Source organism: Protopterus annectens, chromosome 3.part0, assembly GCF_019279795.1.
Source record: "Protopterus annectens isolate FY-2018-M chromosome 3.part0, PAN1.0, whole genome shotgun sequence".
Lineage (NCBI taxonomy): Eukaryota > Metazoa > Chordata > Ceratodontiformes > Protopteridae > Protopterus > Protopterus annectens.
Window position 1 is genome coordinate 405,061,157 of NC_056731.1, and position 15,958 is coordinate 405,077,114.

General features: G+C 41.3%; 1 protein-coding gene across 1 annotated transcript in view; it reads right to left on the bottom strand.

Moving 5' to 3' along the window:
• Positions 1-445: 445 nt before the first annotated feature.
• Positions 446-15,958, bottom strand: part of SMIM13 (small integral membrane protein 13) — a 177,802-nt gene continuing 162,289 nt past the window's right edge. The window contains exon 2 of the mRNA XM_044064854.1: positions 446-4,147. Within this exon, the coding sequence (XP_043920789.1) occupies positions 3,927-4,147 (221 nt within the window). The 3' untranslated portion in view covers positions 446-3,926. The remainder of the gene's footprint in view (positions 4,148-15,958) is intronic.

Consider the following 15,958-nt stretch of genomic DNA (forward strand, 5'->3'; position numbering starts at 1 on the left):
CCTGCCTGTCCTCTCTAGCATCCTCTTGCCTTACTTCATCCATATTCAACTCTAGGACTTCAGCACTTCATTTTTTTCCTTCCTATTTTGAAGCAGAACTGAGCCATTTCTTTCTTACTTCATTTCTCCTACTTCATTCAGGGTGTAGTGTTTTTTCTCTGTTGTGTATTCCAGCTGTTCCATGTTTCTTAACCCCTATACTCTTCCTCTAAGAAGCCCCTGGAAATGAACATTTGCTCAGTAAGCCTATCCCAATAGAATAATCCAATAACTAGATGACTTTCACCTGAACTAAGAAGAAATAAAAGTTGGGTATATTACATAGCAAAAGTGCACTTTTACAGAGGCACATTAAGCAACTCTGAAGACTATGGATTACAAAGATAACCCTTCACTTTCTGTCATAAATATTTTCATTGTCATGCAATGTGGACATAACTTTAACTTGGTTTGCCAGTCAGTTTTATTTAAAAGGTTACACAATTCACAAGTTCAAAAGAAAAGACAGGAACAAACAAGGCAGTTGTTAACACTGACAATAACATTGTTATGGAGCAAAAAACATCTGCCTTTTTGTAACCAAAACAAAGTTCAAAAATGTGCAATTATCTGATAAATCAGGCACTAAGCCTTAACTGTCTACTCATCATGACTGAATAAAGCATCCTGCACTTAAGGCATCGTATTAAATCTACATTGCCTTGGTTTCAGACCCCTCATAAGCAGGTTTCTTTCTAGCCAAAACCATTAACACAATTATCACTGCATCCTCTGCTGGGCTATTTTAACAGTAACAGTTTGAAACAATACAAAATGAACATTTGAGGACTTTTAGCTAAATACATAGTATTTTCCCTTTACAATATTAACACTGACATAAAATGCCCTACGCTATATTTCTACAGTAGTAAAACAAAGCTACAACTGATGCACTTACAAATAAAATGAATAAATTCACTGATGAATTTTCTTAGAACTGACAGTCTCTGATTGCATTTCTTATAAATAGTTCACTACACTGCTGGCTGCAAAAAGTGAAACAAATAATTACGTACATAAAACTATAAAACAGACAAAAAAAAAGAACTCTAGCTCTTTGCCTGAAAACAATGCACATCGCATTCTTTAGTGTACAGTTAAAGAAAGCCAACAATTACTTAGGGATGTATGTTATGACAACAATGCATGTTTTCCCCAAGCTATAGATTGTAAAGGACCCAATTCCGACATGCATGAAAAGAATGAATTAACTGTTTACCATATGTTAAAAGTAGTATGACTCTGACTCCCTTTTCAATTACATTATAACTAGCCAAGTGTAACAGTACAGAAACTAAAATGGTTCTGCAACTCATTATTATTTCTGGGAGCGAGAACCAAGTTACTAGAGTTGTACCTGTTAATCTTGTTAGCACTGGCCAACACTCATAGTAACAGTAGTTATTTAAACAAAATACAGATTTTTGCATAAAAGGAAAAGTGTGTGGACTTTAAACCACTTACTGAAGAACCAAGGAATTATTGCTAAAATCTACTGACCATAGACAATATGTGTAAGCAGTCCATAAATATCAAAAATGTGCATGTGCAACAAATGTTTACACAATCAAGCATGACACAGGAAAACACTACAGTGAATAAAGTAATCATGCTCATCAGACATGTCTGCATGGACGGATGATGAGCTGATTTCACAAACGTGAAACAACTTAAAAGGGAAATAGCTCAAACTGTGAGTTTTCCATCTTAATATAGAGCAAGGGTGATGCCTAAAAATTTGTTTACAGGCACTTAATTACCACCACTTGTTGCCCTACATTCAACTACTAAGCTTCAGTGGCTCGCTGCAAGAAAAGCATTCCATAACTACAAATACCAGAACCCTTAGTGACAAAATCAACATTCAGTAGCCTGCAAACACAATGACATTCTACTGCCTCTGCTGGAATAAAAAACAAAGAATAAAAGTAAGGGAATCATATTTCTCAACTGTCCAGATTTTCACAGAATGCCCAGATTTTTGCCTTATATTTTTGGTCTGTTCCTCATAAAAAATGTTTTCAGGCAAATCACTGATGATTAAAGTTATGAAATAATTATACATGTTTGCGTTTCAGATTTCATATCCTTCAGAAAATACACGCTAATACAAATCCTGTTACTCTAGCAATGTTTTAAGTTTATAAGAGCAATATTTAAAATCTGTACCTAGTTTTGACCCCCCCCAATTATTTTAGGCTTTGTCCAGATTTCCTGTGCTACGGAGTTGAGAGGTATGAGGGAATAAAAATTAATGACTTTACAGAGAATTAAAATGCAAGTTTGAACATTTACTTTAATACAGGTAAGAAGCCAGGGTACTGTGCTCTGATGACTTAGAAAGAGAAGATTGTCTTTTACCTGTCTTACGAAGTTAAAACCAGTGTTCCTTTCTGAGGGAATCCTGCATAGATCATCTGGTTGAAGCACAATGTTAGGGAGGGATTAATCATGCTGATGTAGAACTTACTAAGTCTTTGATATTCTATCCCACTGCTGCAGTACAGCATGCACATCAACTACAGGAGTTTACAGGATGTACAGTTAATGGAAGACATTGCCTTTGCAACAAAATTAAATGCTACACTACAATGTAGTCAGAGTTTAAACACTTTCACAAAGGAAATGTAGACTGAAACAATATCCATACTGAGTAGCTTTGGGTGCAGAGTTGCTTCTAATCCCACAACTGCTACCCTGTATAGTAACAAAACGACAGGAACATAAACTATAAAGGTAACATTGCAGGAGAAAAAAAGTACAATGTTAAAAATGCACATACAAGATAGTGTCTTGAGTTAATCTACTGACTGGATAATCCACACAGTATAACAATCTAAACTGTTTAACATACAATATATATTGTACATTGAGTGACAGGGTCAAAAATATGTACCATGTCCTTGATAAACCAGCATACCAAAAACAAAATTAAATGGCATTCTTCATGACAAAATTAATAAAATGAAAAGTGTACCTAAAATTCACTCCTTCCTTTCCTTCTGTATCAGCAAAAATTCTGCCAATTACACTCACTTTAACACAAAGTTAAAAAATGGAAATTAAATTTATGTAAACTTATTCTAGCATACTGTCTTGTGTAATATAAAGTAAACAGACATACTCAAAAAGTGGAAATGATGTACTGTATGGAAATCGTACTTTTGTATGAAGAGCTACAACTGGAGGAAAGGCCCATCATATATGCAGCTTTACATGTTTCTAAATGGACAATGCCAGTTTTCCATACACTTGTATTCAATGGAAAAAAGAATATGCTGTACAAGTAAGTAAATATGCAATACTGTGTACTTACTAGTGTAGCGTGAAAAACAATGTCAGTTCATTCATTCAAAGAAATACATGTAATTTTCTGGCTCAAAACTAAAAGAATTGAGAATAGGAATAGGACTCTGCCACCACAACTATTGGTGGAAAAGTTAGTAACATTGGGTTGGGAGGGTGGCCTAATGGTTAAGGTGTTTGCCTTACAAACATAAGGTGTAGAGTTTGAGTCTCACAAGGGATAATTGGCTAGGCTTAAAATGGCCCACAAGGGCAGTTAGCCTAGTTCTAATCTATGAACCTACTAGTTCAACTAAGGAAGGTCTACAAGCAGCAAATATCCAAACCAGACCACAAGCTCTACTCTATGACCTGCCAGAGGCCAGAGTTCAATACGTTCCCAGAAGTTTACAGTGCAAAGAGTCTGTCATCATTCTGTGCTTTGTTACTCATTTAAATTGTCACACTAAAGTGTGATGCACAAATTTATTCATACTAAAACTTTAGCTTTATTGTCAGATTTGTACAAGTGTTTTTATATCACTTATGACTACAAATAAAAATCAGGACACAGGCATAAATTTTCAGAATGACATGTCAGCTCATAATGTCTTGTCTCTTTTCTCCCCTGCAGCAGCGTCTTCAGCTGTCAATCTGCGATGCCTGCTGAGTTTCTGCCTGCTCCTTACAGATGTTGTAGACAACTCAGGCTCAGCTTCTGTCACCGTGGGTTCAACATCTTCCTGCAAAGATCCAGTGTCTCCAACTAGCTCACGCAGAAACTTGAACTTGGACAAGAATAACTGCCAAACAACATACCAGCCTGGACAAGAAATGAAAAGAAGTTAGAACTCTGACTATTCAAAAAAGAACATTGCCAAACCTACACCCATGTAACAGCAGCATTATTTTTACTTCTACGATGAAATCTATGCTTCAAGCATATATTTAATTCCTGTCATTTTTTTTTGTTTGTTTTTTTACGTTCAGCTATCTGTGGAACAGGTAAGCCCAGTGGACACAAGTGTCCCTTTTCACAGAGTGACCCAGAAGCACTATGTAGTTAGGTGATTGCTCAGCCACTCGGTAAGCAAATGAGGGTGGAATCAAACCCTGTACCTTGGGCATAAAAAGCAGTGTACTAGCAATTCATGAGGTTTACCACTGGAAAGCAAATGGCAGCCAGAAGAAAGCAGAAAAAATATCAGAAAAAGTCTCAATGCAATTAAAATAGAAACAATAATCCCTTAAACAAAAGTATTTACCCTTTTTTCAATTCCGAAGTGCAGCACGCTATTCATAACTGGAAAAAAACCCAGTAACTAACAACATGCAGATATCCCAAGTCCATCAATATGGGCTTCAAAATGGTATGACCTCTGTTTGTTACAATTAAAGGAAGTATTGACAATGAGTAACAAAAATGAAATAAATTCAATCAGCTAAGACACTAGAAAATATGAAGAAAACATTCTTAATTTTTTTTACTAAATGAGATGTAGGTTATATAGGATCTTCTGTAATGCAGAACCAGACATTCAGTTAACAATATTTAATGATACTACAGAAAGCCCAAGAGATCATCTTTCAAGCATCCTATAGCAAAACCTCCATTAATACTGGCAGAAATGCAGTGTACTAAATGCAAGGCAAACAACCACTCAAAACAGGATAGCTCACAAGACTGCCATGGTTAGATATGTAGATCTGAATAAGGACCTGTATAAAACTTAAGCTTGTCCATCAACTGTTGGAAAACTACTTAGTAAACTAAGATTCTTTGAGCTACAGGTGGATACAAAGACATGCTTCTGAAAGAGAAAGGGCAACTTAAACTGTATCATAATATCAGACTGTATGTAATATTTGGATACTGGACAGTCCATTCAACTTTAGCTCAAACAAAAAGATTATACAGAATGAAGATGTACACATTTTTGACAAAATGTGAGCCAAGAATCTAAGGACAAGCCACAATCTACTGTCAGCTTTAAATAAAGAAAACTCACATTTCTCTGTGCACCTGCAAGAAAACTAACTCTTGACATGGTCAACATAGCTGCAGATGAAACTGTGGACATAAATATTGAAAACTCAGCATTGGATATATGTATCCATACATGGAGAAGCATAAACATAATTAACTGCAATAACTTTATACCACACACTCAGACCTTACTCGTGTTTAAGAACACAGCAAATAGTAAACACTTGGGCTAAAAGCGATTCATAGAAGAAACAGCAAAATACATTTCTGTTTCTTGTGGCTGAATGTTGCTAGCAGGGCAGCTGAAATGCAGCAACATCAGTGCATAATTTGAGGTCAGAATTAGGCAAGATTGGCAGATACAAGTTAAAAAAGTAGGCCTTCAGTCCATTTAAAATGTTATGTTACACTGAGGAGTATGGGTGACAGGTAATTCCTATCTTATTTTTTCTAGACATCTATGGTAATGTCCACATACACACAAAAAACATTCAATACAAAAATGCTACAAATCCACCACTGACAAACTGGGCAAGAAAGAAAGTCCATGCCAGTGTCCAGTTTACTGCTGATTCTACAACTGCATGTATTTTGAATGCAGACAAGCACTATGACATTTTCCTTCTCACTTCATTATTTAAACTACTTAGCTGGACAGTTTTCCACATTGCCAAGGACAGAACTATCTGTAAATGTTCTGAGAAAAACAAAACTGAAATAAATATGTAGGACACTAATAAAACACAAAATTTATTTCCCTTACAGACAAAAATCAACAAAAGACAGCATCTATTTCAACTGCACACACAAAAGTATCTCTGGATATGTGATTAGTATAGCAATTAATTTATCTACGTACACTGGTTTTACTCTAACCCACTCATCAGCATAGACTCCATTAAACAGCTTAATGTTCAATAGGCACACAAAATATAGATTATGTGTTACCAGTAAAGTAAAAGATAATAGCAACAATATAATTGTACATGTGAAGAACAATTCCCTATGACAGCTGAAAAGAATAATTCTAAGAAACATAACTTCAAAAATTGGGATTATTAACTGCACTTTTTGCACAACCCCTACCTCAATGCTCTGGTTTCACTGTTCCTCACGCTAAGGACAAAGACAAAACTTAAAGAATTTTGACTTTTGAGCTTGTAAATCAATAACAGGTGGGTGGTAGGACTTCTAACAGCAGGCACCAGTATGTTTGGTTTTACCTGAATACATACAAAAATGAAAAAAAAAATTTAAAAACTACACAGGAATTTGTCTAGTTCCAACCTCAATGCATCCATCCATCCATCTACAATCCCTTTTTCTCCATTTTCTGCACGTGTGTTTGGGATACCACTTCAATAGTGACAATCATCTAGAGCCAATGTTCATATCACTAAGTGGCTAGCCCTGCCCAGTTGTTCTTCCATACCATGCACATTCACACCTATGGCCAATTTACTCTGTCAGTTCCACCTACTACATGTCTTTGGAATGTGGGAAGCAGCCATAGTACCCAGAGAAATCCCAAGCGAACACAGAGAGGATATACAGACTCTGAACAGAAGGCACCCCAGCCAAGAACTGAACTAGAGAAAAAAGAAATTATGCAGTCACCATAATGTTCCATCTGTGTTGTCTATTTTCATTCAGGGTCTCGGATCTGAGGTCCGATCCGACTTGGTCATTACTACAGCTCGTGGAAACCTTCAAGCTCTCGTGCTCTCGCCTACCCATAATGAATTGCTGCCTGGTCAAACTTTCTATTAGCATATGCTGGACAACAGCATTGCTAAAAAGAAGTGGTGTACTCACCATAGCGTTCCATGGGTGTTGTCCATCTCGCCTTCATTCTTCACTGGTTGGGTTCAGAACTGATCCTCAGTTCTGACTCAGTCGTATACAAAAGCTAGAGGTCTTCCACTGGCTTGTGGCTGTATCCCCTATTCCCATCATGCTCTAGGAAAGCTCCCCGGATCTTGTTTGCTGATAACAACAGTTACCCAATGGACTATCTCAACACCTTATAGAGCAATGAAGAAGGTCAGAGAACATTACTTACCAGATGTAGCTGCTCGGTCCTACAGGAGCCAAAGGCTGGGGGAAGGAGGGTGAGAAGCAATAATGAAGGCGAGATGGACAACACACATGGAACATTATAGTGAGCACATAACTTCTTTATGTGTTGTTGTCCTATCTCGCCTTCATTCTTCACTAGATGCGACAGCATCCCTAGCACCATATTTCTTGGAGCGGCTCACGGGAGAATATTCTTCAGAACAGTGGACCCAAAAGAGGCCCTGTTCCTGGAGGCCAAATGAGTGATAAGGGTAGGAGGCCTTGCCCATGTTGCAGCAGCACAAATGGTATCAATAGGTAGTCAAGCATGAAAATCAGAAGAAACTGCTATGGTTCTCGTAGAATGACCCTCGACTTTGCTGGGAAGATTTTTGTTGTTAGATTTGTATGTAAAAGTAATACAACCTGATGACCATTTTGAAAGTGTGACCTTAGATACAGGAGCATCTTTCTTAGCTTCTGAAAATTAAACAAATAATTGGCCAGATTTTCTGAAGTCTTTTGTCCTATGTAAGTAGAAATGTAATTGTCTATATACATCCAGTTGGTGTAGTATATATTCTACATTGTTGCCATAGCACTGGCAGATCTATGGACCGAGTCAAATTAGACTCTTGAGTATACTTTTGGTAGGAAGGCTGGGTTTGTTCGAAGGGATACTCTGTCTTTGTGGAAAAGCATGTAGGGGGGGCTTTATCGATAATGCTTGCAGCTCTGAAACCCTTCTGTCAGAAGTGATGGCGATCAAAATAATTGTTTTCCATGTCAAGAACTTTAGATCACAGGATGATGCAGGTTCAAAAGGGAAAGAATCAAACAGAAGAAAACAAAGTTTAGATGCCATGGTGGTAGAGGGGTATTAATGGGTGGTTTTAACAGAATAGTGCCCTTCAGGAAGGCTCTGCATAGTCTGTGAGACAGCAGGTTTTGGGCTAAATTATTTAGATGAAAATTAGCTATCGCTGCTAACTGGACGAATGATAGCTGAAGCTGGGCCTTCATTAAATAGCTTCATTAGAAATTAAAGGATATAACCTACAGGAGCAGAAAAGGGATGAATGTAATTATTTAATGCCCAGGAAGAAAATCTTTTCCATTTGCTCATGCATCGTTTTCTCGTTGAAGCCTTATGAGACAAGATCAAGAAAGGTTAGGAAGCCTGGCTATATGTGGAAAGTACAGTTGTGTACATTTACCATATATGTAGACGTTCGACTGTATTCATTGTTGCAGTCATCACATTTGGGTTATCCCTGCCGGGGTAGCCCTCGGCCGGCCTGAATACAAGAGGCTTAGTATTTCTGCGTCGGTTGCTGTCGCTTCAGGACTGACATCAGGTCATCAGTAGTATAAAGTAAGGCAGCAGACACCATTACATCAGTTTTTCTTGCCCTAACCTGTCAGGAACCCCCAAGTGGAAGCCAGGTTTTGGTGGAAGAACCCCACCAGTAGAAAGTAAATACTAACATGTCCCTTATAAGGAAAGAGAAGAAAGAAGAGGGGGATGGAGGGAGGGAAACCAGGGCTGCAACAGTGAATACACTCGAACATCTACATTTATTATGTTCTTTGTGTTTCACTGTTGCAGTCATCACATTTGGGTTGATTCCCAAAGCTGATGAAATGGGTGGAGGCAGCCAAGGAAACTAGGGGCTGGCTACGATGCCCTGCAAGACTGCAGAGGCAAATCCTGCCCTGGATTTGGAGAAGACAGGCAGGTGGTAATGTTTGCTAAAGGTGTGAACAGATGTCCAGTTGGCAGCCTCCAGGTCTTGTGGAGTGAGTCCTGACCCCCTTGGGAGGGGCTTTCCATGTTGTTGGTAGCAGAAATGGATGCAGTGTGCTATCCATTTGGAAATGGTTTGTTTGGAAATGGCTTTTCTCTCTACCCCTCTACCCCTGCAGCAAAGCTAACCAGCAACTGATCAGACTTTCTGAAGGATTTAGTCCTGTCTAGATAAAATCTGATCTGTCTGTGCACATTTAAAGAGTACAGAATCCTTTTCCCCTTGTTCTGTGGGTTAGGAAAAAAGATGGAAAAATAAATGGATTGGTTGAGAGCCACACTGGAACCACCTTGGGCATGAAGGATGGGTTAGTCTTGAGGGATAACCTGTCAGCATAAATGATGAATGGTTCCACAGCCATGAGTGCTTGCAGCTCGGAGACCCTTCTGGCTGAAGTGATGGCCAGAAGGAAAGCTGTCTTCCAGAAGAGAAATTTTAGCTCTACTGAAGAGGCTGGTTTGAAGGGGGCAGGGTGAGCTTTTCCAACACAAAGTTAAGGTCCCAAGCTGGGGTTGGTGCTCTTCTGGGTGGCCTCAAGTTGCTAGCCCCGAACTGCTTGAACAAAGGGTATGAGAAAAGGGGCTGCTCTGTGGGAAAATGAGCAGAGATAGCAGAGGCATGAATTTTAACAGAAGAAAAAGAGAGGGCACTGTGCAGCAGGTCAGATAAGTAATACAGGATGACAGGGAGGGAGGGCTGTGATGTAGCCTGAATCCAGGTGCAGAACCTTTTCCATTTGTCAACATGAGACTTTCTAGTGCTAGGGTGTCTGACCTCACGTATAACATCTAGAACCGGTTTACTGAAGTTGGCAGATTGATCGGGGGTTAGGGAAAAAGCCAAGCTGCCAAATTGAGTGTCTGCAATTGGGGATGCATGAATTCCCCTTCCCTCTGGGTCAGGAGGTTTGGAATCTGAAGAAGATGCCATTGTGGCAGTGGGGAAAGGCTGCGCAGCAAAGGGTACCAGTGCTGGCAAGGCCAATCTGGAGCTATAAGAATTGTCCTTGGTTTTTCCTCCTTTACTTTGAGCAGTACCCTGGGGATGAGAGGTAGTGGTGGAAAGGCATAGACCGATAGATTGACCCAGGAGAAGGACAGGTCAGCCACTTTTCAAGCCATGCAGTGATGCTCCCTGGTGCAGAACTTGCTGAGCTGATGGTTGGTGTGGGAGGCAAAGAGGTCAACCTTCGGGGTGCCCCATTTCTGAGTTGTTAGGGTGAAGGTTCTTCTGTTGAGCTGCCACTCATGTGGGTCCAGAAGATTTATGCTTAAGCGGTCTGCCAGAGAGTTGAGAGAGCCTGGTAGGAATTGTGCTAACAGGTGAAGCTGCATGGCAGAGGTTGTGTGCCAAAGGGTCATGGCCAGCCTGCATAGAGGGTAGGAGTGAGTCCCTCCCTGCTTGTTGATATACCACATCACAGTGGTGTTGTCTGTTTTGATCAGGAGAGACTCTGGGAGAGAAGGGGCTTGAAAGCTATCAAGGCATGCTGGACAGCCATCATCTCTTTTTGGATAATGTGCAGATGGATTTGCTGTGGGATCCATTGGCCCTGTATGCACCTGCTGTCCAGGTGTGCACCCCAGTCATAGTCTGATGCATCTGTGATGAAGGTCTGGGTGACATGTATGCCTTCTAAAGACAGATCCAGTGACTGCCGCCCTGCAAGAAGCTTCTAGGGCGTCAAAAAGTACAGTTGTGTACCTACCATAAATGTATTCACTGTTGCAGTCATTACTCTTGGGTTATCCTGCTGGCAGGCTACCCCCAGTCGGCCAGAATTCCAAAGTCTAGGTCCGGTGTCGGTTGTTGTCATCTCTTCCCTGACGTCAGTGCGCCAGGGGAATAAAAGATGCAGCCAATGCCATTTTCTTCAGTTTTTTCTTGCCCCAGATGTCAGGTGCCCCAAATTGGTAGGCTGAAAAAAATATGCCAATAAAAATGCATGCACAAAAATAACATTTCCTTCATCTACAAGCAAATACACCACATAGGTTGTATAGGATAGAGAAGTGCATATACGTCCCAGCAAAGAAAAGGGGGATGGTGGGTGGGTAACCTGAACTGCAACAGTGAATACACTCTTAACATCTACATTTATGGTAGGTACACAACTGTACTATGTTCATCGTGTTTCACTGTTGCAGTCATTACTCTTGGGTTGAATCCCAAAGCTGAGGATGGGTGGCTGGGCTAAATAGGATTAGGAGAGGTTATGAGGCCCTGCAGAACTGCAGTGGCAAAGCCTGCTCTGGACTTAGAGTAAAGAGGTAAGTGGTAGTGCTTTGTGAAAGTGTGCAATGAACTCCAAGTTGCAGCCTCTAAGATATCTTTGGTTGGTACTCCTCTGAGAAAGGCTGCTGAAGTGGCTGCTGCTCTGGTGGAATGAGGCCTAATGCCCTTAGGCATTGATTTGCCATGCTGAAAACAGCAGAAACGGATGCAATGGCCTATCCATTTAGAAATAGTCTGTTTTGAGATAGCCTTTCCTTGTGATCCTGCAGCATATGACACTAAAAGTTGCTCAGACTTTCTGAAAGCTTTAGTTCTGTCCAAGTAGAAGCGTAACTACCTGTGTATGTCCAAAGAATGCAGAATTTTCTCACCCTTGTTCTGTGGATTTGGATAAAAGGTAGGCAAGTGAATGGTTTGGTTGAGGGCCACACTGGATACCACCTTAGGCATAAATGTTGGGTTTGTCCTCAGAGAAACCCTGTCTGGATGAAAAATGATAAAAGGTTCCACAGCTATGAGTGCTTGTAACTCCGAGACTCGTCTTGCAGAGGTTATTGCTAGGAGCAGAGCTGTTTTCCAGGATAAGAATTTTATATCCGCTGTTGATGCTGGCTCAAAAGGAGGCAGTGTGAGTTTTTACAAAACATAATTGAGGTCCCAGGCCAGAATTGGTGCTCTCCTTGGAGGCCTAATGTTTTTGGCCCTTCTGAGGTACTGCCTTATTAAAGGATGAGAAAAGATAGGTGGTTCCGTATTGTAATGTGCTGAAATGGCAGAGGCATGAATCTTAATTGATGAGAAAGAAAGGCCTTTGTTCAGCATCTCAGTTAGATATTGTAAAATCTGAGGGATATTTGGTACACACGTGTCAATGCCTTGTTCCTGGTTCAAAGCACAGAATCTCTTCCATTTTCTACATAAGATCTTCTGGTACTGGGCCTCCTGGCCACCAAGATAACATCCATAACAGCTTTTGAAAGAGGAGTGTTCTGAATGGCTACATTATCCACCATGCTGCCAGATTTAAGGTCCTGAGTTGGCTGTGCAGGATCCAATTGTTTTGTTGGGTCAGCAAGTAAGAAGTTTGAGGCAATATCCATGCTGGACCTTAAGACAAGCTCTTTAGGATTGGGTACCAGTGCTGGCGTGCCCAGTCTGGTGCAATCAGTATCATTTTTGGCTTCTCTTGTCTGACCTTTAGAAGTACCCTGGGAAGGAGAGGCAGTGGAGGAAAGGCATATACTGTTAGATTTTTCCAGCTGAAGGATAGGGCGTCCACTTTCCATGCTTGCTTGTGACAAATCCTTGTGCAAAATCTCTGCAATTGGCAGTTGTGAGGTGAGGCAAATAGATCTATGTCTGGGCATCCCCATTTCCTTGTTATCATGCTGAAGACTTGTGGATCCAGTTTTCATTCGTGGGGATCCATGAGGTTTCTGCTTAGTTCGTCTGCCAGAGTATTTGTTTTTCCTGGCAGGAATTGTGCTTGCAGGTGAACTTGAAAGGTCAATGCTGTGTCCCATAAGGTCATTGCTTGTTTGCTGAGGGGGTAGGAATGTGTACCTCTCTGCTTGTTTATGTACCACATGACCGTAGTATTGTCTGTCTTTATCAGTAGCTGTCCTGGATGAAGCAGGTCCTTGAAAGCTGTCAGGGCATTTTGAACAGCTAGCATCTCTTTTTGATTGATGTGAAGATGCATCTGGTTTGCAGGCCATGTGCCCTGAATACATTTTCCTGGCATATGGGCCCCCCAGGCATAATCTGATGCATCCATTGTCAGTGTCTGTCTGGCTGTGGGTAAACTGAATGGCAGACCCTTGTTCTGGTGACAGGCCTCTGCCCACCATCAAAACTCCTGTTGCAAGCAGGGAATGAGTGCAATTACTGTCTCCAGGCTGTGGCAATGCTGAATCCAAACACTTTTTAGATACCATTGTAGTTTCCCCATATGCAGTCTGGCATATGGAATTAGTAGAATGCAGGATGCCATGAAACCCAAGGCCTGCAGGATTTTCCTTGCAGATAAGTGGGTTTTTGTTGCCAATTTCTTGAAGTAAGAAGTCAGCTGCTTTTGTTGGTCTGGCGTGAGATAAGCCATCTGGGCAGTTGTATTTAAGCTTGCACCCAGGAATATTATCTCGTGAGAGGGCACTAGTTTTGATTTCTTTTCATTTACTGTGTATCCTAGGCCAATTAGTAATCTTTTTACAAACGCCAGATGCTTTAGAAGAATGTCTTTGTTCTCTGCTTGAATTAGGCAGTCGTCCAAGTAGGGATATATTTGAATTCCTCTTTGTCTGCAAAATGCAATTACTGGAGCCAGGCATTTTGTAAAGACCCTGGGCGCAGTAGATAAGCCAAAGGGCAGTGCAGAGAATTGGTAGTGCATTGAGCCAGCTATGAATCTGAGGTATCTTCTGCAAGACTGTCTGATTGGGACATGCAGGTATGCCTCTTTTAGGTCCAAAGTTACGAGCCAAGCCTTCTTGCCCAGCATGGGCAGTAGCTGCTGTAGAGTCAACATCTTGAATTTTGGAACTTCCAGAAACGTATTTAGTATAGACAGGTCCAGTATTGGTCTCCAGGTTTTGTTCTTTCTGGGCACTAGGAAAAGTCTGGAGTATAATCCTTGCCCCTGCTCTTGTTGTGGTACTTGCTGAATGGCCCTCATGTCCATGAGGGCTGTAATTTGTTTTTGTGCCTCTGCCCATTGATTGTGTGGCAGGTCTGGCATACCTTTTGACCTTGGTAGGATGTGAAAATGGAACCTGTAGCCTTGGGACACTATGTTCAGGACCCATTTGTCTTGGCTAACCATTTGCCGATTTGATAAAAAAAGTGCTAGTTTTCCCCCTAAGGGGGCTGCCAAAAGAAAAGTGCTTAGATCTGGCAGAGGAAAGTCATTGGGACTGTTTCCTGTAAGGTTGTGATTTGTCTTCTCCGCTTTTGGAGGTAGGAGCACCCCATTGTTTAGGCCTGTATGAGCCTTGGGGCTGAGATCTGCCTCTGGGATGCCTGTATCTGCCTCTTTGTGGTCCGTCTGACACTGGAAAGGACCAATTTTTAGAAGGTCAGTTCCTGCTAAACCTGGGTGGCTGTACCTGTAGGAAATCCTTGACTGTCTGCATGGATTTTGCTTTATCCTCCATTTTTTTCAACACCTCTTTTGCTTTAGTACCAAACAAAGTACCATGCTGTAATGGTGCATCTAACAATTTTGCTTTAACATGATCAGGCAGATTCTGTTCATTTCACCAAGCATGCCTTCTAATAACAGAACCTGTAACAGTGGCCCTGCAAGAGGCCTCCAGTGAATCGTAACCACATTGCAAAGTATGCTTTCCCACTTGTTCAGCTGCATGCACTAAATCCTGCATTTCCTTGTTCTCTGAACATTCAGTATTTGTCAACAATTTCTGTTTAAGCAATGACATTAAATATTGCTGATATTTAAGCATATGAAACTGACAATTTAAAGCCCTTACAGCCAAGGTAGCAGAAGTGTAAACTTTTTTCCCCCATTTGTCTAGAGCCCTAGAATCCCTATCAGAGGGGACAAGGTTTTTTGCAGTGGATGCTTTAACCCCTTTGGGACCCTGAGATATAGTTTCTGGGTCAGCAGCGGGGTTTTTATATAGGAATTTATGAGAATCCAGGACCCTGTAGTATCTGTCTGGCTTAGCAGGTGCAGGGGGTAAAGAGTCAGGGGACAGGCCGGACTCTGAAAATACATCATCTACAATGTCTAGAACAGGTGGAATAGCAAGGGGTCTGTGCTGAGGAAGTAGCAGAAAGTCTCTGAGCCTTTGCTTAGATTCAGAATAATCTTGGCTCTCCCAGTGGAAATGCTCCCTCATGTATGCAGGGTTTCCTCAAAAGAATAATCCTCAGGAGGAGAGGCTGAAGGAATGGATTCTTCAGCATCAGAATCCTCATAGGGAAGCATGGAATAATCCTGTTCAGAAGAGGAATCAAAGGAAATAGAAACCTGATCAGAAGAATCATACTCTGTCTCTTGCCTAGGCCTCTTATCAGGAGGGGCATGGGAGCCCCTGATCAAAGTAATTAGGTCTTCGGCCATTTTGAGCATCTGTTTATTAGGCATGGAAGTCTGAGTAGGAGAATGCTGTACTTGTTTCTTTGTCTTTAAAGCTGCTTTAGTGTTTGTCTTTGAAGATGAAGATGGCTTAATATATAGTTGTGTAGGTCTGAAGACACCCTCAGAAGCCGATGCCTGCTCAGCGGCTCCGGACCCATCTGAGGGAATGATTTCCGAGTGTTCAATACCTTGAATATCCAGAGGCCCAGTCGCCTCCACATAGGAGTCGGAAGCGGCCTGTGGCTCTGAGGTAGCGGGCGCCAGGGGCTGCAAAAGCGCCTCACTGAGAACTGGCGAACCGGCAACTGGCCTAGCAGAGGCCTCGTCGGTTTTGGACCTCGGATGCCTATCCTTTTCCTTGTCCTTGCGTTTTTTTGTAAACTCCAGTTGTCGACTGTTCCGACGGCATTATATAATTAAATCTTCAGCCAAAGTAATGAAATG